This window comes from Cervus canadensis, chromosome 20, assembly GCF_019320065.1.
Source record: "Cervus canadensis isolate Bull #8, Minnesota chromosome 20, ASM1932006v1, whole genome shotgun sequence".
In the NCBI taxonomy this organism is placed as follows: Eukaryota; Metazoa; Chordata; class Mammalia; order Artiodactyla; family Cervidae; genus Cervus; species Cervus canadensis.
The window spans coordinates 20,684,163-20,711,336 of NC_057405.1; the positions used below are offsets into that span (position 1 = coordinate 20,684,163).

At 43.4% G+C, this 27,174-nt stretch overlaps 1 protein-coding gene across 2 annotated transcripts in view; it reads left to right on the forward strand.

The window, feature by feature from the left end:
* The window catches only part of ADGRB3 (adhesion G protein-coupled receptor B3), an 851,399-nt gene that overhangs the window by 400,324 nt on the left and 423,901 nt on the right, over nt 1-27,174 (forward strand). For both annotated transcript variants that reach the window (XM_043439524.1, XM_043439523.1), the window contains 2 exons: nt 19,174-19,242; nt 23,640-23,748. In XM_043439524.1, coding sequence (XP_043295459.1) covers nt 19,174-19,242; nt 23,640-23,748 — 178 coding nt within the window. The remainder of the gene's footprint in view (nt 1-19,173; nt 19,243-23,639; nt 23,749-27,174) is intronic.

The following is a 27,174-nucleotide window of genomic DNA, read 5'->3' on the forward strand; positions in this document are numbered from 1 at the left end:
TAGTTTGGATTTCGGCTTAAGCCTTCTTGTGCTGTAGGCTAAGATGTACTCCTGCCAAGAATACTGAGCTGGCTTTTGAGTGAGTTTCTCTGCTTCCAGCATAATGTTCTTCTGTGTCTCTGCATGAAGTTCATTATCATAAAAGTTTGGCAAAACTCCCACATCAGGTAATTTTCTTTCAGCCCACTCTTCTTTTGGGAGTTTTATTTGCATTTTGCTTAGAGAATGAGGGTGGGCTTTTTGAATGTTTTTGTTTGTTTGTTTGTTTTGTTTTGCTTTGCTTTGACCAGAGATTGAAGGGAAAGAGGAATAGAATGCTTTTTGGCATCATGCAATTATTCATAAATAATACCTATGCCCTAATTTGTATGGAGATTCATATAGTACTTATATTATATAAATATCCTGCTCAAAGTAGCTGCAGTAAGAATTAATGGGGCTATGGTATATATAATATTATATCACCTGTGTCCAGGAATACATTTCTAACTAAAAACACATTGCAGGGAGGAGGAGTAGATGCTGTCCTTTCAGCACTGCGATGCTTTTTTAGGCTGCACTGCAGTGCTTGCAGGAAAGATTAAATCCAGGCCCCTGCAGTGAAAGTACTGGTTCCTAACACACTGGACGAGCAGGGAGCTCCCAGCACCTTTGCTACGTTGTTGTTGTTACTCAGTGGCTAAGTCAGGGACTAGAGAACACCAGGCCTCCCTGTCCTTAACTGGCTCCCAGTTTGCTCAAACTCATGTCCACTGAGTCGGTGATGCTATCCAAACATCTCAGCCTCTGTCGCCCCCTTCTCCTGCTGCCCTCAATCTTTCCCAGCATCAGGGTCTTTTCCAACGAAATGGGGTTCGATCCCTGGGTTGGGAAGGTCTCCTGGAGAAAGGAATGTCTACCCATTCTACTATTGTTGCCTGGAGAATTCCATGGACAGAGGATCCTGGTGGGCTGCAGTTCATGGGGTTGCATAGAGTCAGACATGACTAATCCACTAACACTTCACTGCTTTACAAAGAATGAAACAGTTTTCCAGTTTTAAAAATGTAATAAAGTAAGTCAAGTACAACTTTTCTCCTGAGTTCTGAAATACTTCTATCCATTATCACTTACATTGTAAAAATTACATGTGAACTCCTTGACATAAAGTACAAGTTGTAATTTTGAACACCAGATTATTGTGTTCACAGTGGAAACATCAGGCAGAAAGCTGCACTCAATGAGCTCTTGTGCCTCTCTGTACCATTGAGAATGTAGGGCTTTAATGTTTTAATCGTACTTAAATTACAATTCCTAGGTTGTGTTGGGGTCATGTTGTGAATGAACTTCTCATTGGAGGGCATGGACTCCGTGAACAATTAGTGTAACCAGAGGCTTTGTTGTGGACATCAGCTGGTTTGACTTAAATTGAGCAATGTGATTGTGTTGTTGTTTGATCATGATCAGAAACAACTTCCTGAGTTTCTGTCCTACTCGGTAGGTAGTCGTCGGCATGCACACAAAATCTCAGCAGGCTGCTGTCCTGGTCATTTCTTACATAAAGGAGCTGCGTTTTTCTACTCTGCTGTCTTGGCTGATGTCTTTCCAGGCACCTGGATGCCTTCTTCTTCTGGAAGTCCTTCTTCATCTCTGCCTGTCACACTCCAGGCACAGTTGCTGCAACTCTTTCTGAAGGCCAGTCCTGCAAGCCCCAGACTTCTCTGAAAATGACCTTTCTCAACTCTAAAATCTCAGGGCACTTTTGCACCTCTTATTCGACTCTCAACAGACCATTTTACACAAATCTTTCGGATGTCTTTGTTGTCTTTTCTTGTCTTGCCTTACCCAGCACTGCCTATGCCTTTACTCCCCAGTGCTCTGGTCACTTGTGGTTGACTTGTCTCATCAGACTTCATATGACATAAACTAAATTCATCATAAGTGCCATGTTCTCTTGCCTTTTCACCTTGGTATAATTACTGGTCCTTAGGCTGCTCCTGTAATATCATCTGGACTTTTCCCTTCTCTTCCTTTCCTGATGGGTCAGTCAATACTCTGCCTCTTCCATCTGTCTTTCTTCTCTCTCCCCACTGCTGTTACCCTAACTGTGCCTTTTTTCAGGGATCCCAGCCCGCACTATTTCCATGGCCTCTTTTCTTCCTTCCTCCCTCAGATCTTTCCCCACATCCCTACTCATCATGTACACCGTGGCCCTATTGGCTGTCCTTGTTGCTTAGTTGCTAAGTCAGGTCTGACTCTTTTGGGACTTCGTGAACTGTAGCCCACCAGGCTCCTCTTTACACGGGATTTCCCAGGCAAGAATACTTACCTGGAGTGGGCGGGTGGAATGGAGTGGGTTGCCATTTCCTTCTCCAGGGATCTTCTCAACCCACAGATTGAACCTGAATCTCCTGCATTGGCAGGTGGATTCTTTTACTGCTGAGTCACCAGGGAAGCCCCATTGGCTGTCCTAGGATGGCCATGATTACGTCATGATTAAGTCAGAACCCTTCACCTGGGCTTCACGGCTGCCTGAAGGACAACCCAAAGCCTGTGCCTTGCCTTCTGGTGTATCCACAGTACCTGGATCACCTGTCTGTCCAGTCGTGAGCATGGACCACTCCCCCCCTTCACAGACCTAGAGCTAAATCAACCCACTTCCTGCCTCCTACATGTGCTGTGTTTCTTGGCTCCAGGCCTTAGCTTCCTCTGTGCTTTCAGTCTGGCTTTGTCTGTCTCCATCTTCTAAATTAATCTCTCGGTACCCTGGGCCTCTGCGTTCCAGAAGCATATTTCCTCCTGCATCTCTTTACATCTTGAGTTATTAGCAGTCATGTGTGAATCTTTGCAAAAGAAGAAATAGTCCTGATCAATCTTTGGATCCTAGCCTAGCTCCAAGTCTCCCTCACCCAAATGGTATTTAGCAGATTCTTGACTATACAAGGTGTTTAACAAATGTTTGTTGAATTAACAGCAAAATTAATAATTATATAGACACCACTGAGTTTTTATCCTTTTTTTTTTTTTTTTAAACTGGGGAAAGAGCAAAGACCAAAGAGATGTTAAGTAAAACTCTTTAGAGAGAATACATTCTTTTAAGTGTAGTTCTGTGCAAGGCTTTTTATGTAAAATGCCTAGTAATGCTAGATTCAGTAAAAGATTAATACATTGGATCAATCTTGTATCTCCATTGATACATTGATGAAAGTGAGATAGAGTAGCCACAATCTGTTGAAATTAGGGGGAAAATATGGTGTGCCTTTATACCTTGGAAGGATAGAGCATAGTGATAGTTTTATTTTGGGAAACTGGTTAGTATAAAATTATTCCAAAAGCCTTTTCCCTTCAGGCATATTCTTTCCACACCCTGGGGTTTGGCCTTATGTCCATATTTCCGCTCTATTGGTTCTCTGCTGTAGTTTGGTCTTCCTGTTTCTAATCTGATGCAGATTCCTTCAAGATGCAGATCAAAAAACATTTCTAGTCCAAAACTCTTCAGATCTCAGGCAGAATTCAGTGTTTTCCTAATTGTCTTGCCTTTTGAAACCTTGTAAATACCCAATGGACAGAGAATCCTGGCAAGCTACAGTCCACTGGGTCACAAAGAGTCTTTTTGTTGGTGCTAAGACTCAACTTAGTGACTAAAAAACAACAAAAATATTCCTATTAGAGCAGGTGTTTCACATAATGGTGAGATTATTTGTTTCCAGGCCTCTTTTCAGCAGTAAATTTTAAACTTGTTGAGAGACAATTAGGTCCCTGGGGCTTAAGCTGGCACTTGGAGCATAGTAGAGATGCAAATATTTGTTCAAGTAATTAGTGAATATGAATAATATAGTAATACTTGAGGAATTTGCTTTCCAAAAAGAACAGTACCCTAAGCTTCCAATTAAGAGAAAGAAAGAAAAAAGAGAGGATTTATCCATTTACTTGTTTTTTTACCCTGGGAAAAATTCATACCGAGTCGCATTCTATCAGTGGAAGTTGAGCTACACCACCCACACCTGGAACTATGGGACTTACAAAGTTGAATCAGACATGAAAATTGAAATTTGTCCAATAGCTATGTTGATGTTTTCAGACGCATTGCTTAGTCTTTATGTACCTTATTTCTTCATATATAAAGAATAAATAGTAGTAGGGTCTATTCCCGTTAGTCATGGCAGTTATATTCTATAAGTGAAAGAATACTGAATTATTTACTAGTAGGGAAAATATAAGATGGATTCCTACAAGAATCTGGTAGTATAATTTCATCAACTAATTAATACATGACCTTGTTGTACTTATTGTTATGTATATATAACAATATGTATGTTATTATCATATATTCATTATTATATATTTGTTTATATAAAACATCATTATTGTTACATATCATGCCTGAGCAAAGCTTATCTAATACACATATTTTCTCTCTAAGGCATACCAGAGCTTTCTTGAATTTAGGAATGCTAGATAATCCTCCAACACTATGCTGAGAGCCATTTTCAACAGTGAAATTACCATCAAAAAGCACAAAATATATGGGGAAAAACCTGGGCATAAATTGACCATGAAGCACACACTTGTTTACAGTGTGTGGGCTGAGACCAAAACTCAGAGCGTGGTCCTGTGGCCTGAGCTGGGTGTGTGTGCGTGGGGTGGCTCAAAGTCACCACGCTATGCATGTTCTTGAAGCTATGAACTTTGACTTGTGAGTTAGAAATTAATTTTAGTGAGTAGTTGAACTTGCAAATACGAAATCCATGAATAATGAAGCCCAATGATATCTATTTTTCAGGGTTGTTGAGAGGCTTAGAAAAAAATGCAGATTATATATGTAACAACCCACTTGTGAATCATGTGGCAGACAGCAGGTACTCTGTAATGCCATTAGTACTGGTGTTGTAAAGTATTTGTCTGCAATGCGGGAGACCCGGGTTCAATCCCTGGGTTGGGAAGATCCCCTGGAGAAGGAAATGGCAACCCACTCCAGTACTCTTGCCTAGAAAATTCCGTGGATGGAGGAGTCTGGTGATCTACAGTCCATGAGATTGCAGAGTCGGTCGAACACGACTTCACTTTCACTTTCGCTGGTGTTGTAACTCTTAAGGTAAAAGAAAGGCCTTGCGCTCAAGCTGCTTACAATGTTATTGAAGGAAAAGATAATTTAGGAATGAGGCTAGGCCAGTAACGAGGAAGAGAGATAGGAGTACAGTGTCTCCCTTCCAGGAACTCTCAAAACATAGAGTCTGAACTGCAGCAATCAAAAAAGAACCTTAGGCCTTAAGATAGAATTTGGAGAAGAAAGCTAGGGCAGAAACAATCCTCAAACTCCAATCAAAGGTGTAGTAATTGGGACTTCCCTGGCGCCCGGTGGTGAAAACTCAATGCTTTGAATGCAGGGGGTGTGAGAACCCACTTGCCACAGTGTGTGGCCAAAAAGTTTAAAAAAAAAAAAGAAAGAAAGAAAAAGGGAAAGACATAATAATGGTATGCATGTGGCACATTCAAAAGACCAAGTTTTGTAAAAAATGAGATTCACGTTGGAAAATGTCAATCGTGAAGGCAGGAGAACCAAGGCTAGAGAAGAGTTTGGATATGATTCTCCATAAACAAAGTTACTAAACCTGAGTGCTGTTTCTGAAAGATGGTCTGGCTGAGGTGGAGAAGGGGGATTCATGAGTCAAGGAAGACTTGGCCACGTCACTGATCTAGAGGTTCAGAGAAAAGAAAGCAAGCATATTTCAGCAATAGTGGATCAGAAAAGGAGGCAAGATCCACTTAATGGAATGAAAGGCAGGCCCCTGAGACGGCTTATCACTGGGAGTAAAGAAAGAAAAATTGGAAGAATACACACATGGAATATCCACAGAGACTCATGTGCAATGGCCCTGAAATTTGACGAATATGAGGACTTGTCTATTTTGAAGCATCTTTTTGCTCCCTGATGAAACTTCTGTTGGCCCAGCTCAGCATTTTCCAAATGTTTTTGACTGTGACCCACTGTAAGACACACAGTTAACATATAACTGAAAAATAGACTTTTGCAAAATCTTTACCTATTCTGTAGGTAATGCACTCTTGCGTTTTCTATTCTTTTCTGTCATGTTATGAAAAGTTGATCAGGACCCTCAAACAGGTTCCCCAATCAATGTTTGAAAATCACTTGTTTGCCCGACATATTCCTGAGGCTTGAAAATTCATTTTTCCAATAAGTTAGATTAAATAGGAGGCCACAAACTTCCACTTCCAATTTGTTTCTTAAATGCAAACTGTATTCTTAGTAAAATTCTCAGAATTAGGAGATCAAGAAATCAAATCGAGGGCTTCCCTGGTGACTCAGTGGTAAGGACGCTGCCTGCCAGTGCAGGGGACACGGGCTCTATCCCTGGTCCAGAAGACAGCACATACCCTGGAGCAACTAAGCCATGCTCTAGAGCCTGAAAGCTTCAGCTGCTGAGCCCAAGCTCCAGAGAACAAGAGAGCGAAGCTCTGCGCGGCAGCAGGGGAGCCACCGGAATGGAACTCTGAGCCCACACGCCGCAGTCAGGAGTAGCCCCTACTCACTGCACCTAGAGAAAGCCCCAGTGCGGCAAGGAAGACCCAGCCCAGCCAAAACAGAAAGAATTAAATTCTCAATAGACTTGATGATTTTCGGTTAAGTTAAGCATCTTCTCTCCTAAAACACTTGATGAGAAAGCAGGTACGTTGGATCTTTCTCAAGTTACCCGTCAAGAATTAGGCGAGGATCCTTAAGTATCATTTCTCTGCTGCTTTCAGTGTGAGACCCTTTTGTTTTCTGTGTACAAAAGAGTGGATTGACAGGTGGGGATGCATCTGTGACTGTGATAATCCAAGGCCCTCATGTAATGATTAGCCTAATTTTCTTGACCAAATAGGATCTAGTAAGGACTCTTTAGGTTTGGGATGGTACTATAATGCTAACATCCAAGACCTCACCTGATGCCTTGAGGTCCTCTGCTGAAAGAACATTGTGCAACCAGGAAGATTAATACTTTCCTATAATTAATTAATAACTACAATATTTCCTATAATTAATAATAATAATTAGTGTAAATTAATAATTTCCTGGGGATGTAGGGAAGGTAATAGAGGATGATGATGCAGAGTGCTTGCTCTGTGGGCAGAGTCCTGAGCTTCTGGTCATGTTCTGCTACTTGTCTCCTGTCTGATGCTGGACAGGTGACTGGATCTCTAAGTGTCACCATATTCTCTTCCATCATATGGAATGTTGGTACCCATGCATAGTGCTGATATGAGGGTTAAATCACTGTCTAAAAGTTATATGGCACATAAGTTCAGTTCAGTCTCTCAGTCATGTTCAACTCTTTGTGACCCCATGGACTGCAGCATGCCAGCCCTCCCTGTCCATCACCAACTCCCGGAGTTTACTCAAACTCATGTCCATCGAGTCGGTGATGGCATCCAACCATCTCATCCTCTGTTGTCCCCTTCTTCTCATGCCTTCAGTCTTTCCCAGCATCAGGGAAATGAGTCAGTTTCTTTGCCAATGAGTCAGTTCTTCACATCAGGTGGCCAAAGTATTGGAGTTTCAAGCTTCTACATCTGTCCTTCCAATGAATATTCAGGACTGATTTCCTTTAGGATGGACTGGTTGGATCTCCTTGCAGTCCAAGGGACTCTTAAGAGTCTTCTCCAACACCACAGTTCAAAAGCATCAATTCTTCAGCGCTCAGCTTTCTTTATAGTCCAACTCTCACATCCATACATGACCACTGGAAAAACCATAGCTTTGACTAGACAGACCTTTGTTGGCAAAGTAATATCTTTACTTTTTAGTATGCTGTCTAGGTTGGTCATAACTTTCCTTCCAAGGAGTAAGCGTCTTTTAATCTCATGGTCTATTGTGGTGCCATCTATACACTGTATCGTGATGATTCTCTAGCTGAGCCATCCAGTAAGGCAGCCGCTGGCTACACGTGCGTGCCACTGTCTAGCTTGGTCATAACTTTTCTCCCAAAGAGTAAGCATCTTTTAATTTCACACATGACACACAGTAAAAGGTCAAGAGATCTGCCAACCCTTATGATTGGGGAAGGTGAGATTCTGACTGAGTGAACACCTGAAGCATTTCTGGACCACACGCGTCTGCTGCCGCTGCAGATGTATATTTTGCTCTCTCTCCTGGGAACAAAGGAAGGTCAAGTGTTCCTCACAGCACTACCTAAGCAAGAATGGGTTGCTGCGTCTTTTTTCTTTTCTTTCCCTACTCTTGGAAAAGGGCAGGGAATGTGTCAATAAGCATGAGAGTCAGAAAAGAAGAATTAGTCTGAAAGGCTGACACCACAAGACCATTTTATAGTTAACCAGCAAGTGGATGAGAGGATGGCTTGAATCAGTAGCCAGGATTCCTGGCCCTCTGGGACCCAGTTTAAGTCCAGCTAACAATCAGTCTGAGTCACAACAGATGCTGTTTTCAATGCTTGAAGCCTGAGAAGGTTCCCTATTCTTTCTCTGGGGTAGAGAGAAGTTATGTAACTCAGAGCTCTCTCTAGACAGTGTTGAAGGTGTTCCCCTAATATAAAGAAGGAAAGAAGAAATTCAGTGCCGAACACCTGCCTTAAATGGGGGAGATATAAGGAATGTGTCTTGCTTCACCCATCAACACGAGTAAATCCTACTGTGCACAGAATTTGGAAGATGGCTGCAAGCTGAGGGGAACTCAGGAAAGTTGGGTGTTTGTGGCGTGCCACTTAACAACTGGTACCTGTCATGTGATGTACGTGAACAGCTTTGGTGAAGCTTAAGAAAAAATGATGAGGCCTCTGATAAGCAGTCTTGCCCTTTTGGAATCCCTTGTTATTTCCTTCAGTCTCAGGAAAACATTGGCATTTGCAGAAGCACAATGTATAGATAGTCTTTTCTTGTGACTTCATTTATTATCAAATTTTTCTCTTAAGAAATTATCGGGGAATGTGTCACGTCGCGGGGCTGCCGTAATAAATACCATGAACTGGGTGGTTTGAGCAACAGGAGTGTGTTGCCTCGCAGTTCTGCAGGCTGGAAGGCCAAGCTCAGGGTGTGGGCAGCTGTGCTTTCCCCTGAGGCCTCTGTCCTCAGCCTGCAGCTGGCTGCCTTTTCCTTGTGGCCTCACAGGACTCTCTTCTCTGCGTGCGTCACCCCTGATGTTTCTGTGTGTCCTCAATGCCTCTTCTCACAAGCACACCTGTCAGACTGGGTTGGGACCCAGCCTTATTTTAACTCAATTACCTGTTCAGAGGCCCTGCCTTCAAGTACAGTTGCCTTCTGACATTTGGAGTGTTGAAAGCTTGAACCTAAGGATCAGGAGGCAGACTGGTTTGAGCCCACCACAGGGAATCTTGCAGGACTGGGAGAGTCCCCCTTTAGCCAAGAGAGGTGATGCCATTTAGCTTCCCAGGTGACAAGACTCTGCAGCCTGAAGTCTCTCTGGATGCTTAGCTTGCTGCAGGCTTGGCCTGTCTCATCTGGATTAGTCTCCCCAGCGGAGAGTCTTCTCTCCTTCCCCCGCCTCATCCCTCATCTTTCTCACCTGGTCCTCTTCCTGGCTGCTTTATCTCCAGTGTTTGAACCCTGATTTTATCCCAGTCGGCTCTATTCCTGGTAATTTTACTTTATTTTTCTGCGAAAGGCTCCAGATTTCCACTAGGGCTTAGGACGCACAGATTCTGAGCTTCAGGCCTGTGGGGCGGCGGAAACTGGACACGTGCTCTCAGCTCCACCCCAGAGCCTCATGCACCGCCACAGTGGAGCTGCCCACTGGCCCGGGCATGCCCCGCGGGGTCTGGTGTGGGCGCGTGGGGCTGCCGGTCCTCGAGGGGCCCGAGCCTGGGCTCGGCGTTGCTGCCGTCTGCCTCCTGGGCACCAGTCCCCTGATTAAGGGGGCATTACCAGCATCACCACATCAGCTTGTCCCCTGATTAAGGGGGCATCGCCACATTGCCTCATCCCCTGATTAAGGGGGCATCGCCAGCATCGCCACATCGGCTTGTCCCCCGATTAAGGGGGCATCGCCACATTGCCTCATCCCCTGATTAAGGGGGCATCGCCAGCATCGCCACATCGGCTTGTCCCCTGATTAAGGGGGCATCGCCACATTGCCTCATCCCCTGATTAAGGGGGCATCGCCAGCATCGCCACATCGGCTTGTCCACTGATTAAGGGGGCATCACCAGCATCGCCACATCGGCTTGTCCCCTGATTAAGGGGGCATCGCCACATTGCCTCATCCCCTGATTAAGGGGGCATCGCCAGCATCGCCACATCGGCTTGTCCACTGATTAAGGGGGCATTGCCACATCGCCTCGTCCCCCTCATTGAGCCACCGCCCCCGGCCTCTGCGGTCGACACAGCTTCCTTCCTGGTCCTCTTGTTTTCCTTCCCACTCTCCTGTCCCGTCGGCAGCCACTGTTAGATTTTGTGTTTTTCTGAAACTTGTGTGACAAGACTCCGGTGGGATCTGGGCCCCTCTCATCCTGTGTTAGTAGTCTTCCTCCTCCACCCCTCAGCTCCTACTGAAGGTGACGCCGGCTGCATCTGCTTCTTCTCTGTCTCTTAAACGCCTCAGGTGCCCCCCTGCCTGTCGTTTTCCTGGGACTGGCCTCCTCAGCCTGCCCCTGGCTAATGACCCCTTCGTCACCCTGTTTTCAGCTCACACGTCATCTCCTCAGAAAGGTCTTTCCTGCTGGCTGTTCAACCTAATGGAGCCTTTCACACGCACACACATACAGACACTGTACACACACATCTACACATGTGTACACAGACACACATACAAACATCCACACATCCACACATACACACACAGAGACACACATATACACAAACACCCACACATACACTCGTACACACACTCATGCACACACACAGACACATGTATACACACATATGCACAAACACCCACACATGCACAGTCATACACAGACACACGTATGTACAAACACCCACACATACACACTCACACACACAGAGAGACACACATATGCACAAACACCCACACATGCACAGTCATACACAGACACACGTATGTACAAACACCCACACATACACACTCACACACACAGAGAGACACACATATGCACAAACACCCACACATGCACAGTCATACACAGACACACGTATGTACAAACACCCACACATACACACTCACACACACAGAGAGACACACATATGCACAAACACCCACACATGCACAGTCATACACAGACACACGTATGTACAAACACCCACACATACACACTCACACACACAGAGAGACACACATATGCACAAACACCCACACATACACACTCCTACACACAGAGAGACACACGTATGTACAAACACCCACACATACACAGTCATAGACACACACACACACGTATACACACATATACACAAACACCCACACATACACACCAGGTGGTGCTAGAGGTAAAGAACCCAGCTGCCCATGCGGGAGACGTAAGAGACACAGGTTCAGTCCCTGAGTCACGAAGACCCCCTGCAGGAGGAAATGGCAGCCCACTCCAGCATTCTTGCCTGGAGACTCCCAGGGCCACAGGAGTCTGACGGGCTACAGTCCATGGGGTCACGAAGGAGTCAGACATGAGTGAAGTGCCTTAGCACACGCCCGCACCACCCCCCCCCACACACATGTACATAAGTGTGCACACACATACCCCTCACTGCCCAGTGACTCCCTGGCCCCATACACTACTTTATTTTTCTATCGTCACTTTAAGTCATGTTTTAGATGATTACTTGCTGTTAAGTTTACTTTCCTTACACAGCACCGTGTAAGGTCCGTGAGGGCAGGGACCTGTGAGTGTCTTGCTCACTGTTGTTTTCCCAGCACTCAGAACTGGGACAAGTACTTAGCAGGTATGCAGGAAGTATTCTGGAAAGGGTGCATGCGTTTCTGCTTCACAGGTGTCCCCTGCATCTTTCTGCATGCCCGTCCCACATCTACTGTCCCCTTCCACCCTCACAGCCTCTCCCTTGGGTTGTAAACTCTTCCAGAGACCTTCCTCTCTCCAGCCATCTTCTTTCCCAAAGCTCCTGGCTTTGCTCCCTGCAGTGGATTTTTCTCTCTCTCCTGATGCCCTTCTGCTGCTAAACAAGGCAGCCCTCACTCCACCAAGGATGGGCAATGAAGTAGTGTAGGGGGAGGCCTACAGTGTTGGATGAAGACCAAGCTGTGTGTCAGAGAGGTGGCTCCTTCTTGGGAAATAATCAAGGCCACACATCCTCTTCTGCATTCTCCACGTCTGAGGCCCTCAGTTCAATTCAGTTCAGTCGCTCAGTCATGTCCAACTCTTTGTGACCCCATGGACTGCAGCACACCAGGCCTCCCTGTCCATCACCAACTCCCAGAGTTCACCCAAGTCCGTGTCCATTGACTTGGTAATGCCATCCAACCATCTCATCCTCTGTCGTCCCCTTCTCCTCCTGCCCTCAATATTTCAAGGCATCAGGGTCTTTTCAAATGAGTCAACTCTTCACATCAGGTGGCCAAAGTGTTGGAGTTTCAGTTTCAACATCAGTCCTTCCAATGAACACCCAGGACTGATCACCTTTAGGGTAGATTGGTTGGATCTCCTTACAGTGCAAGGGACTCTCAAGAGTCTCCTCCAACACCACAGTTCAAAAGCATCAATTCTTCGATGCTCAGCTTTCTTCACAGTCCAACTCTCACATCCATACAAGACCACTGGAAAAACCATACCCTTGACTAGACGGACCTTTGTTGGCAAAGTAATGTCTCTGCTTTTCAATATGCTATCTAGGTTGGTTATAACTTTTCTTCCGAGGAGCAAGTGTCTTTTAATTTCATGGCTGCAATCACCATCTGCAGTGATTTTGGAGCCCAAAAGTGGGTGTCTGTGCTCATGATGGCCTTGAGACTTAACATGACATTTTCAAAGAAGTCGTATGGTTGATTGACAATGTTGTGTTAGTTTCAGGTTACAGCAAAGTGATTCAGTTATATGTAAATACTTATTCATTTTTTTTCAGATTTGTTTCCCTTGTAGGTTATTATAGGATATTGACTAGAGTTCCCTCTGCTATACAGTAGGTCCTTGTTGGTTATCCAGGGATTGAACCTGGGTCTCCTGCGTCACAGGCAGGTTCTTTATCATCTGAGCCAACAAGAGAAGCCCAGCTTATGAACAGTAGTGTGTAAATGTTGTTTTATTTTAATTAATGCATATGTGTGGAATCTAGAAAAATGGCATAGATGATCTCATTTGCAAAGGAGAAATAGAAACATAGGTGTAGAGGACAAACTTATGGACACCAGTGGGAGGTGGGAGGAACTGGGAGACTGGGATGGACGTATGTGTAGTGTTGATATTATGGCTAAAACAGATAACTAATGAGGACAGACAGTATAGCACAGGGAGCTCTAGTCAACGCTCTGTTGTGACTTAAATTGGAAGGAAATACAAGGAAGCGGGTAAATATGTATACGTGTGGGTGATTCCCTCTATTATACAGCAGAAACTAACACAACATGTTAAAGCAACTATATTCCAGGAAAAATTAATTTTAAAATGCCATTGAGATAGGACTAGTTTGATCCCATATTTAATCAGGAAAACCAGCTTCCTGACTTGTAAAACTAAGCATTCTTATCTCCTTCCCTGGACATACAAGAGCCCTGGGCATAGAGCAGAGGACGGTGTTGAGTTGAAAAGCAGGCAGCACATTGGGGAGGGGACCATTTATCCATTATCTTTATTCTCCCAGTGCTCATCCCAGGGTCTTCTACACAGTAGGAATGAAGCCAGTCAATTTGAAATATTTGAGTATTTGCATTTTCCTATGCCTTGTGCTATATGCTGGGGGCATGAGAGTGAGCATAATAGAAATAATCTCAACTAAATGATAGGCTGGTTGAGAAAAAGACCTACACCGATCATCACACAAATGCATCATAATTGAGAATTGTGATATATCGCACAAAAAACCTACACAGTACGGTTGCAGCTCATCGTGTCTGCTGCCCTGTATGTGGTGCTTACGGCTGCCTGCCGCCTGCCTGACATTAGGGTGAAGGGGCACTTACCTGTTGCTGGGTGAGCTCCTGGTAGTTTTACTGGGGTGCTCGTGCCTGGGTGCAGAGAGAGTCAGAGACAGTCATACTGATTCTCCAGGTTTTGGGGAACACCAGCTCCCAGAACAGAGAGCAAGGGGCCCTTCTGGTAGATAGGACCTCTTCCTTCACATCACATTCCTGTAGGTGATTACTTCCATGGACTGGCTCTTTCCTTCTTCAATGAATTTTTTGCCAGTCATGAAGGATGACTGTATTGGTAAATGAAAGATAAAAATGCTCACTAATCAGAATAAAAATAAATAAATAAAGAGCCTATGCAGACCTCATGTGATTTAGGGGGTGGTGGTGATCTGAAAGCTTTTTTGAGGACATGGGATGTAAATCTATGTGTGGAGGGCAAGGGGGGAAAAAAGCAGAAACAAATAAACAGCTCTTTGAGTAAACAGACGGACAGCAAAATGGTTGAAGAAAGGGAGCCACATTGTAGGGGTCCAGAAACTGGATAGAATCATGTTTGTGATGCACTGAGAAGTCTGCTGAACCTGGGGTAGAGAGAGTTGGGGGCAGGATAGCTCAAGAGGGGGTGAAGAGGCAGGAAGGGGCTGGATCACACTTGACCTGCAGCTGCTCTCTACTGGGGCTAGATGACTGTCCTGGGGTGTTTATCTCAGTCCTAGTGAAGTGTCCCTGCTTGTCTTTGAAGCTTTTCTTACAATCCCCTTATATTTCTAGTTGGGATCACCACAATCCATGAAAGCTTTGCGTTCTGCTAACTAACTCCTACTCCTTGGGGCTCGTCTCTGCACCTTGGTGCCCAGGCACTTGCTGCTGGGTTGAGGGGAGGAGAACATGCTTCCTGTGGTTTGGATATCTCAGATCATGAGCCTCAGCTACAGCTCTCTTTTGCTAAGGAATTCAGCTAAAGCTATGTGCTGAGATGTGCTTCAGTATATTTATAGAAAACCATAGATAGTCCCTAAGAAATTTGTCAAGTGGAAGCCAGACAGGCACATAGCAAAGAATTAGTTAGTGACAGCTTTCCATAAACGTGAGTGTCCTTTTAGTCTCCTGTGGCTAAATCTAGGGCTTGCACTTTGAGTGTGGCAGAGACATCGCACTTCTTTGTGACGTGCGTTCCTTGTGCTGATTTTCAGAATACTTCCTGCCTGGGACAAGCAGAGTCCTGCCTCCTGAAGTCGGTGCCCATGCTGTTTGGCACAGGGCCTCCCACGTGATGGCTATCTCACCATCAGGACTCTGAAACCCCTCCCAGGGGAGGCCAGGAAGGAGCGTGTTCTGCTGAACGAATCACGGGCCATAATGTGGCTGTAAATACAAATCATGCAGCCAGTCATAAAAAAGATAGCACCAGGGGAATAAAATCATAAAGCTTCCGTATATCGAGTACTTAGCTTGTGTCCGATAACTGTGGGGAGAATTAGCTCTGAGCTTCGTGAGTGCTCTGCCTGGCAGCTGTTGGCATCCGTTCCTTACAGAGAAGGCAAGCGGTGGGCCCCCTTAGCCCGGAACCACACAAAAAATAAGTAATGGGGGAATGTTAAACTAGGTCAGCTAGCTCAAGCTCCAAACTCAAACTCTGCCAAGGACTCTCAATTTTCAAATTGGTCTAAGTCATAGAGATCAGAGCTTGATCAAAACAAACGAGAAACCCTGTCAGATGAAGTTCCGGGGCTAAGGGACTTGATCCATAATTCATCAAAAGAGCGATCTGACCACAGTTAGCAGCGCTCTTAAAAAAACTCTACAAGGAGCGCATCTGCTGCTGTGGAAGTTTCTTTATGCTTTTCTCAGAAATTCAACCCAGCGACCTAAATGTTATGAGTCCCCTCTTCAGAATTCTGTTCTGTTTGATTTTGCCTTTGAGCAGAAGTCAAGGTGAATTGATAATATTGAAATACATTTTTCCTTCATGTATTTTTTAAATTGGGGTATACTTGATTTACAATGTGTTGGTTTCTGCCGTACAACACCGTGAATCAGCCGTAAGTAAGTAAGTAAGTGTTAGTCACTCAGTCGTGCCCGACTCTTTGCGACCCCATGGACTGCAGCCCACCAGGCTCCTCTGTCCATGAGATTTTCTCGGCAAGGATACTGGAGTGGGTTGCCATTTCCTTCTCCAGGAGATCTTCCTAACCCAGGGATCGAACCTGGGTCTCCTGCACTACAGGCAGATTTTTTTTTTTTTTTTTGCTTTTTTTTTCATTTATTTTTATTAGTTGGAGGCCAATTACTTTACAATATTGTAGTGGTTTTTGTCATACATTGACATGAATCAGCCATGGATTTACACGTATTCCCCATCCCGATCCCCCCTCCCATCTCCCTCTCCACCCGATTCCTCTGGGTCTTCCCAGTGCACCAGCCCCGGGCACTTGTCTCATGCATCCATGCAGGCAGATTCTTTACCGACCGAGCCACAAGAATCCGCCGTATGTGTACATATATCCCCTCCCTGAAGGAGCTCCCGTCATTCCCCTTCCCCCCCACATCTAGGTCATCACAGAGCACACAGTTGATCCGCTGATCCCTGTCTTAGACGGCAAGTTCCCACTTGCTGTTTTATATTTCACACCTGGTAGGGCATATATGTCAACGCCACTCTCTCAACTCATTCCCCTTTCCCTTCCTACACTCACGTATCCATTCTCTGTGTCTGTCTCCCCCGTTTTCCAGATTCCATACATCTTCCCCAGTGTCTGAGACAGATTAGAGCAGGGTCAAGTCAAAGGAATGATGCTTGAGTCTTGGAGAAGCAGTGGTATACTGACTTTGTAACTTCGTGATTTCCTTTAAGTTAGTCTTTATTAACCACCTGCTGTGAAAAAAGCATTGCATGTAAGGAGGATACACTAAGAAACAGGAGAAGTTCAGTATTCCCATAAATGCCACCCCCCCCCACCCCCTGGGATGTTCTGACTTAGCCCCCGTGACCAGCATGGCCCCACAACTGGCGGTTTCCAAATCGAAGCCACGGGAAGATGAAAGGAGAGCTTTATTCTGTGCTATTTCCCCTCGCTGATAGAGGCGAGTACGATTTACTGGCCTTGGAGAGTGGTCCAACAGCCTTTCCTAGACCGTCTGCTTGCTTAAATGTATAATTAAAAAATTTGTGTTTTTTACGTTATACTCTCTGGTGATTTTGAAAAACCTAACTCTGAATTTATCATTTTGATCAAGGAATCACGTGTGCTTGCGCAGGCGTTGGCGTACAGCACAGAGCCGCTGACCCCCTGTTAGTAAAACACGCTCTGTGAAATGCTTTCCCAGAAATGGAGATGCATTTGCAAAAATTGCTTCCCATTCACGTGGCACCCTCGTTAGGAGCGGCATGAATTTTGTGTGAGAGCTGGCAGGGGCTGGGACTCAGCCATGGTCAGGGACCTCAGCTCCACTCTCTGGTGTGAACAGGGATACAATCTGCAACTTTTGTCTCATTAGCATCGGTCCCCTGCTGAGTTCACTGGCCACAGGCAATCTGAGGACTCTGAAGGTTAATTCTTTCTGCTCCTATGTAGAGTTACAGCTCAATGGACAAAGCTCTTAAAATGTTATCACTCCAACCAGGACATTTTAAGTGGAAAAAATGGCTGGTAGTACAAAAAGGTTAAATGAATTAGACACAGACTTGCTTTTTTTTTTTTTTTTTTCCCAAGAGTTGCATAAAATATTCTGTAACTTTTATTGAGGCTGTGACTGGAAACATGTTTCAACCATGTGATTGCCAGGAACTATTCAAATAAATAGCACAAATAGGGCAATTAAATATAGACAGTAACAGATTCAGAGCACGGGAGGAGATGGAGCAGCTTTGTTTTCCTTCTAAAAACACCCAGGTGAATTTATTTAGAATTCGAATAAAGGCCTGTTTTGAAAAGCTAGCTGGAGAGGGGGAAGGGCTAAGGAGGTAAAAAAAATTCTGGCTCTCACCCCCACCCCGCAAAGGGAGACCTCTCCTAAGCGAATGTATTGAGTGGATCAGTGAGGCAGTGTTCCTGCTAGAGGCTCTCACCCCCACCCCGCAAAGGGAGACCTCTCCTAAGCGAATGTATTGAGTGGATCAGTGAGGCAGTGTTCCTGCTAGTTCCAGACAGACTAGTTGGAAGAGGTGGGCTCCGAGGGCAGCAGCAGGGACCACCATCCATGGAGTTTACGCAGATGTCACAGGTTCACTGTGCACTTCCCGGGCCTCCCATGACCCCGTCACCGGCACCCTGGTTTTCCTCTCCTGGCCCCTGTGTCTTCAGGACAGAGAGAAGATGAGAGGACAGGGCGGTCCACCCTTGGTAACCATCCTTCGTGTAGGCACCAGGCACTAACGCAGCCCCTGTGGGCGTGTGACACAGAACGTGAACCCTGCAAGGTGCCTGCCTGCCTGGAAAGGGGACATGAGACTCGTGGGGGGCACCCCCAGGACACGATGCCGTCACCGGGTTTCCAGCGGGTCAGCAGGGACATGGGGAAGGCAAGGATGTGGAACATCCCCAGGACCACGTGACCCTTCATGGCTTGGTTCTGACTTGCTGCAAGGGACAGGGGAATCAAAAGCAAGGATTTGAAAACAGCCATGATTTACTGAGGTCTTTCTATACCAGGTGCTTAAAGAATTGCATGCCATCTTTACGATACGTAGTTGTGACCGTTAAAATAATATAGCTAGGACAGAGGGCAGAGCCAGGGCCCACTGAGGAAGGCTCCGGTCCTCAGCTGTACATTCACTATCATGCCCTTTGACACAGCCATGTGAGAGGTGAATGTGGGCCCCTGGGAAGTGGGCCACTTGAATAAGACAGACACAGGACTGTCTTAGAGGTGTTTGCAAAGAGGGCTTCTTTGTAAGGAATAATCACATGGTGGCATGAGACAGCAGAATCAGGGACAAATAATCGTGAGAGAAAAGAAGTGTTGTATCTATTCTGATGTCTTCTGAGGTGGATGCATGTATGAAGGTCACTAGAAATCCCAGGATCATGAGGAATCCTCAGAGATCTTCCAGGATAGTATGTTGGGGTCATCGAGCAATATTGCAAAGTGTTTGGACCTTCAGCGCATGATCAGTCCAAATAGATGTTGTCAGCAAGTATACTCCCTCATGTAACATTAAATCTCTTATCTAATTTTATTTACAGAACTTCTTTCAAATAGTTAGCAACCTTCTCGATGAAGACAACAAGGAAAAATGGGAAGATGCACAGCAGGTAAGATCGGGTTATTTCAGAACTTAAAGTGCCTAAATCAAGCTTCTTAATCCATGAAAAAAGGAATGGCTTGCTATTCCAAGAGCATAAAATGAAAAATTTAAGTCATTCTAGATTATTTCATACTAATTTTAGAGAAAAAAAGTAACCTCCTTTATCATAACAATCTATGCAATGAATGATATTTAAAATGTGAAAAAATGGTGTAGGTTTAATATCTAACTTTAAAGTACTAACAGATAATGACTATGCAGCTCAGCCATCATTTTCTTTCCTGTCTACAGACTACAGGGAAAACCACAAATCTAAAAGGAGATATTGCAAAGTAAACTGCGGGGTAGTAATGAGTTAAATCATTTGTATTCACTGCCATCTTATGTGTGATCGGAATTATGTGTACAGATGTGTGTGTTGATTCAAAGCCAAGAGTTGTAAAAATGAATTCTCATTTAAAAAAAAATGTATTCTGCTTTTTTCTCTTTCTCCTAAGCATTATAACTGTAGCAAATAGCCTTACTGGTTTAGTTATTATTTAAAAATGCCGTTTGTGCCATACTAACACGCGGTTAATAATATTTTTTCTCAAACACAGAAAAAATGGGTTAGAAGTTAACAAAAGGAAAATAAGCATATTTTTAAAAACCCTGTGGAAATTTAGCTTAACTGAAATTTAAGCATCTTTAAGTTTTCTGTTGATACCTGACCCTTGTGAAAAAATCCAAGACAGCAATGCAGTATTGAAAGTGAGAGTATTTACTGAGGTTAAGGGGGCCTCTTCTCTCAGCTTTTCCTTTTGTAATCATGCTCTAGGCCTTCAGCGGTAAAGCTCACTATTTCTGTTATCATAGGAACTCTAAAAATAGTCCAGCATGTGTCCACCTCATTATCAGGTACACGTGCTGTGCTTCTGGCCGTAGCAAGAAAAAAATATAAAGTCACTCCTTAGTCTAAGATCCTGAATCTATCTTTTCCTACTACTTTGAATTATATGTTTGCCCTTGGCTTCCTTCTAGAGGAGGACCTCCTTCACTCACTGTGAGAAAATGATGTCTCTCTGTAGAATACACTGCAAAGGCTGAGTGCATCTTTGTAGAAGGCTGGTGACTATTCACTATGGATATATTTAGATCAAATGTATACTACCCTATTTAAAACAAGACTGCAATTCATCAGATGGTGTTATTTACTATGAGATCCCAACTTGAACAATTAATGAACAGTGGCAGAACCTTTTGTCAATGGAAAATCCTGAATTCATAATCTCCCTAGTTACTTGTGATTTTGAGTTAGCTATATTCTTATCTTTTAAATATATTTTCAGTAGTGATTATCTTTAACGCTTCTTTGAAACAACTATTTGAAATAAATCAACTATTTTGTAGCAGTGTTGTCATAAATGCACCCACGTAATAAAAGAATCTTCAGGTTTTTGACACTAAAGAGTGAACTCTTTGAAAATAAGAGCTGTTTAAAATCTACAAAGAGAATCATTTATCCATTTTAAAGGAATAGCTCAATAAAACATAGCTCTGGGTGCACTGGGAAAACTAGCTGCATAAAATGGTGAATATTGAAGCCAGAAGGGTTTTGCCATCAAGAATTCACACTTTTGGACAATAAACAGTGTCATTTCACAATTTGTTTATGGCACATCAGCCCCAGTTATGAAGGACCAAGTTATGTTTAACTACAGCATGCTACTAAAACCACAGTATATATGTTTGTCATTCAGTCATGTCCAACTCTTTGCGCTGCAACCTGCAAGGCTCCTCTGTCTATGGAATTCTCCAGACAAGAATATTGGAGTGGCTTGCCATTCCCTTCTCCAGGGGATCGTCACAAGCCAGGGATCGAACCTACATCTTCATACAGGTGGATTCTTTACTATCTGAGCCACCAGGGAAGCCCAAAACCTCAGGATACTGAAGTAGGGGGAAAAAGGCTGCATTTTACACAGCACTGTTTTATAGACCAATATAGTAGTTGGAATGGACAGGTCATTTTCAATCATGATATTGCGTTTGGCATTTCTTTGTTATACTGAAAGCCCATGTGTCTCTACAGGAGTGTGCAAACTGTGACCATTGGTCCAAATCCAGCCTGACACCTATTTTGTAAATAGTTTGGGGGCATAGTCACTGGATATGTGGCTGATCTGGTGCAGAAAGGACACAGCTGGGTATTGGAACAACAGACACCCCATGACCCACAGAGCCGTTCTCTGACCCTTTACAGAAAAAAAAAAGCAAAAACAAAAACAGCCCTTGTTCTATGATATTTGAAATCTCCTTGAAAAATATAAACAAAACAAAATCTGCTACAAACAAAATCTGCTGCCACCCTAGAAAACCTCTCCCCAAAGGTAGATGAGAAAGAAAGCAGTTTTATTATTGAACAAGCATTAAGCCAGAATGTGGTGCTCATCACAGATAGTCCACTAAAAGATACAGAGTAATTTCACCCTTTCAAACAGCCAAGCAGGATGCAAGTCATTACACTCTGTCCTCAAGATAAACAGTAACTACTTCTTGCTTAAGAGGACTTGATAACACCATTTGTCACAGGCAGTTCATCCTAAATTCACTTGATAATTCGGGTGACCATCTTGTTATTTAATTGACTTTATCTAAAGGAAAACTAAGCTCTTGTATCTTAATGCCTGCAGACAGTTTTGCAACTCTGAATTAGGATCCTCCCCACCCCCAACAGCAGTGTGAGATAGAGCCCGGCCTTCCTTGATGACCACTTTCCCCTGAGAGACATCCCTGGTTCTTTAAGTTGGGAAGAAGCTATTTAGCTTTCAAAAATATTTACATATGTTTCAGAGAAGACGTAGAAAGGATTTAACAATTACTCATTTTCTAATACTCCAATGCTTTTGGCCACCTGAGGCCAAGAGCTGACTCACTGGAAAAGATCCTGATGCTGGGAAAGACTGAAGGCAAAAGAAGAGGGCACAGAGGATGAGATGGTTGGATAGCATCACCGATTCAATGGACATGAATTTGATCAAGCCCCGGGAAATAGGAAAGGACAGGGAAGCCTGGTGTGCTGCAGTCCATGGGGTTGCAAAGTGTCAGACACAACTTAGCAACTGAACAACAACATTTTCTAAAGTAAATGCTCCTAAGAAAAGGGAGGGGAACAAGGGGTTAGTTAGAGAGGGAGCCTCTTCTCTATTTTCAACAGGGAGAATTAAGCCTCTTCTATTTAATGTGTATTTACACATGCTACACATACTCATAGACGCATACACCTACACAAAAACAGAAGAAAAAATACGGTAGCAGGAGGAAGGTTGGAGCTGATGGAAATGTCCTGTACATTTTTGGAATGGGGGTGATGAACTGTCAGAATTCATAGTTTATGACTGTAACTATAGGAATGAAATAGCATTTATCCCCAAATCTTCCCATAATTAAAAAAATTACAGCTATCTGTGCTGTACATTTTGAACTAGCAGGCATTGTTCGTGTCCTCAGCTATGTGTAAGTCTGTGATGCATTTGAAGTGTCTGATTTTTGGATTGGTGCAGCCCCAGTTCCTGTGAAACATACATACCGTTCTACTGGCCACCCTGCCCGACCTGTCTTTCTGCTAATCAGAGTGTGTCCTCCTCTTCTGCTCAAGCCTTTGTGAATAGGAAGCCACTAAGACTCTCTAGTCCACTTAACTTTTTTATGGCTAGAAGCTGCAGTGAAGCTGAATGACTAAAAGAAATGAACCTAACTTCAAAAGACCTTCTGCTTTAATATGGCTATATAATGCAGGCTGAATTCTTCAGCATGACGGGTTACACACGCTAAAATTCACGTGTCTTCAAATGGACCTGACATTCCACTCGTTATGAGCTGTTGCCTGAATCAGGTCATCTGTTAGCAAGCATGCATCTGTTCCCAGTGTGGTGAGGCGTCTGGTGTTGGGTGCCTTGTGCATGTACAGACACTGGAGCCGTTATGATCTTGCAAGTGTTTCCAGCATTATTATTCATACAGTAGCTATTAGTTAAAAACCCTCAAATTTCAGTGGTTGTTCTATGTTTTAATTAAATGAGGAAAGGAGGCCATCAAAAGTGAAGACATACTACTTCTAAATGTACAATATGTTAGATATCTCGAGTTTCTTAGACTTATGAAGTGTTAATCATGGCATCATATCATCTCCATAGTTCTTGCTGTGTGCTGTTTGGTGTCATTTTCAACTACTAGTTCAAAAAATACAACTATTAGATGGTTTAAAAAATAAATTAATAAATAAAATTAATAAACATAAGAAGTAAAAAAAAATTACAGCTTTGCTAAGATTTATGGTTTCATTGTATCATTTTTTAACTCTAGTTATGTTTTCTGTTATGTAGATTTCTTTTTGTTCCATCTAACCTTTGCTTATTTTTGTAGATTTATCCAGGATCGATAGAGTTAATGCAGGTGATTGAAGATTTTATACACATTGTTGGAATGGGGATGATGGACTTTCAGAATTCATACTTAATGACTGGAAATGTAGGTAAGAAATAGGATGTTTTTCCAAAATCTTACTGAAATTTTAAAAAAGCATTGCAGGTATCTGAGCCATATATTTCTAAGTGTGATACCCATTGTTCATATCTTTGAATAGTGTGGATAATGTATTATGGATACCTCATGTCTGAGTTTTTGATGGGCCAAACAGCATATGTGTAATACACACATACACACGCACACTTGCAAGCATGTATACATTTACATAGGCCTACTTGTATTTATCTGCACAGAAATATGCCAAGGGTTTATTACTGTCCAATCTCATGTTGAAAATATATAGCGTATAGTATATGCTATGTGATTATATAAAGAATAAACCTTCACGGGCTTCTGAACACTGTTCTTGAAGATGTGGAGCCACTTTCTTGCTGGCCGTCCCAAGGGAGTGCTCAGTCTCCATGGGGGTGGGACGCCAGTTCAGAGACCTGTAGGGGTCGTCGTCACGGTGCTGCTGCCACTGAAGTTTACTTGAGTGAGTCATAGGACACCATGCGTCTCTCGGATCCCTCTGTAGTAGATCCGTAATATTAGCAGAGGTAGAATGGAAGCATCTTTCCTCCTTTCGCCGCCTATAACACTGTCTCTCATAAGGAGACATTATACAGAGAAGCAAAACCATATTTCCGTTTGCTGCTGTTGCCTCCAGCAGTTACGTTAACTGAATGGCACATTTCTCTTTGTGGTTAAAAGAAAAACTGCAAAAGCAAAGAAATATTCTTCCTAAATAGTATATGCATTGAGTGAATATAGGTTTACAGCTTTCTTTTTTTTTAAATTGGAGACTAATTACTTTACAATATTGTGGTGGTTTTTGCCATACATTGACATGAATCAGCCATGGGTGTACATGTGTTCCCCATCCTGAACCCCCCTCCCATCTCCCTCCCCATCCCATCCCTCAGGGTCATCCCAGTGCACCAGCCCTGAGCACCCTGTCTCATGCATCAAACCTGGACTGGCAATCTGTTTCGCATATGATAATGTACATGTTTCAGTGCTATTCTCTCAAATCATCCCACCCTCGCCTTCTCCCACAGTCTAACAGTCTGTTCTTTACATCTGTGTCTCTTTTGCTGTCTTGCATATAGGGTCATTGTTACCATCTTTCTAAATTCCATATGTATGCATTAATATACTGTATTGGTGTTTTTTCTTTCTGACTTACTTCGCTCTGTATAATGGGCTCCAGTTTCATCCCTCTCATTAGAACTGATTCAAATGAATTCTTTTTAATGGCTGAGCAATATTCCATTGTGTATATGTACCACAGCTTTCTTATCCATTTGTCTGCTGATGGACATCTAGGTTGCTTCCATGTCCTGGCTATTGTAAAGATTCCTTAAAAACCTGGAAATAGAACTGCCGTACAACCCAGCAATCCCACTGCTGGGCACACACACTGAGGAACCAGAACTGAGAGAGAGACGTGTCCCCCAGTTTCACTGCAGCACTTCTTACAGTTCTGTTTCTTTCAGGTTTCCTCTCATGATGTGACTGGGACTCCCATTTTCTTTCATTTGTCATGTTTTTGCAGTCTTCACATAAAGACCCCTGACTGTAGGTGATGATGTGCTTAAATGCAGATATCTTGCCTCACATTCATATTCACAGGGTATGTAAGTTTTAGTTTGCAGATCAGAAAGACACCTAACTTGGTAGAGGCATTAACTAGGGGAGTTCAACTGATACAGAAAATAACTTCCTTATGATTATGGCGTGGTGGTTCATTCTATTCTTGAAGGTCATTTAGAACTACAGGGACTCATTTGACTCTGAGATATCTTCCAGCAGGGTAGCCTCAACTTGTAACAAGTAATAGCTGACTACCAGGAATATTCTGCAGTTGAGAAGAACCTGTGTAGTGGAATACTCAAAGGTCTGGAGAGGGTTTCCTGCCCTCAGGCCATCTTTATGCAGCTTGAGGTCTTATGAGTTAGAAAGAAACTGAAAGTGTTAGTTGCACAGTCACGTCCGACTCTTCGAGATACCTTGGACTGTAGCCCATGAGGCTCCTCTGTCCATAGGATTTTCCAGGCAAGAATACTGGAGTGGGTTGCCATTTCCTTCTCCAGGGGATCTTCCCGACCCTGTAATTGAACCTGGGCTTAGACTTATGTCTTATGAGTTAGACTTATGTCTTAGTCCAGTTTGCAGAGGTGGTGGAGACCCCAGACTTCTCCCCAGAGTTCGTGTCTAGCACCTTGTACTGCTTCAGGGGTGAAGGACGCAGTCTTTGCTATGGGCAATGAGAAAAAAAAAATGACTGGAAATAGTATCTTTCAGTAGGATGAATTCAGAAATCAGAGAAAATTCAAATTAAATATACATTCAAAAGTACCTGGGCAAAGAGAGGAAAGTTAATGTCTCTGGGGGAAAGGGGTGCCATGTTGGGCTGTGAATTTGGGGCACATGAAAGGAAAACCCTAGAGAGATTTTGGGGTTGCCGATCACTCAAGATGGAACCACTCATCTAAGGGACTGTGACTTTTGAGGGGAAGAAGGAACCAGGAAGTCTGCTATGCAAAATTGGACAATTTGCAACTAAAGGGTAAAGGCAAAGAGCTATTGTTTTCTTGATTTTTGTAAATGTTAACATCTAATTCTAAAATGCATTACTGACTAAAAGTATTATCAGATCAAAACATGGCACTGATTCAGAATGTGTTTGGAAGAAAACTTTAAAAAACAGAGCCAGTCTCGGAGTCTAGTAATTAGGCTGTTTGAATAGCAGCATGTCAAATTCCCTGTATTACTTGTATTATTTACAACAAAAATTCCAAAAATAGCCATCAATTGCAGATATTTATTCCCCTTTACCTTTCTTTTGACTTACCCAATTGATTTTTTGAAAAATTTGTATATTTTTTGTATTAAAATTAAGCTTTACCTAGATTCGCCTACTTCCTTTATCATTATTAAAGAAGTATATTAAGCCTGGTAACTCAAAACAGTTTAATGTTGCAAATAAAAGCAGTATCATCCTATATTGCCTTCAGCCTTGTGTAAGGACAGTGTGGTTGTCTGGCCTTCTGTCCTGTGCATAAATATCCCCCACTTGTTACACTACCAGAAGAGATTTTATTCATTGTTATTTTTCCAAATACTAGCACAGGAACTGACTTAACTGTTGTTTGATGACCAGAAGAAGGTTATCCTCAATAATATTTAAGATTTTTCCAAAGAATATCCATATATTAGTCATAATACTCCAGATAAACAGAATCAGTAGGATATATGTAGATACATGGAAATTGAGTTATTTTGGGAGACTGGTTCATGCAGTTTCAGAGGCTGAGAAGTTTTGAGATCTTCCTATGCAAGCTGGAGGCCAGGAAAGATGGCGGTGTTGTTCTAGTCCAAACCTGAAGGCTTGAGAACTAAGAAGGCCGGTGGTGTAAGTCCCAGTTTG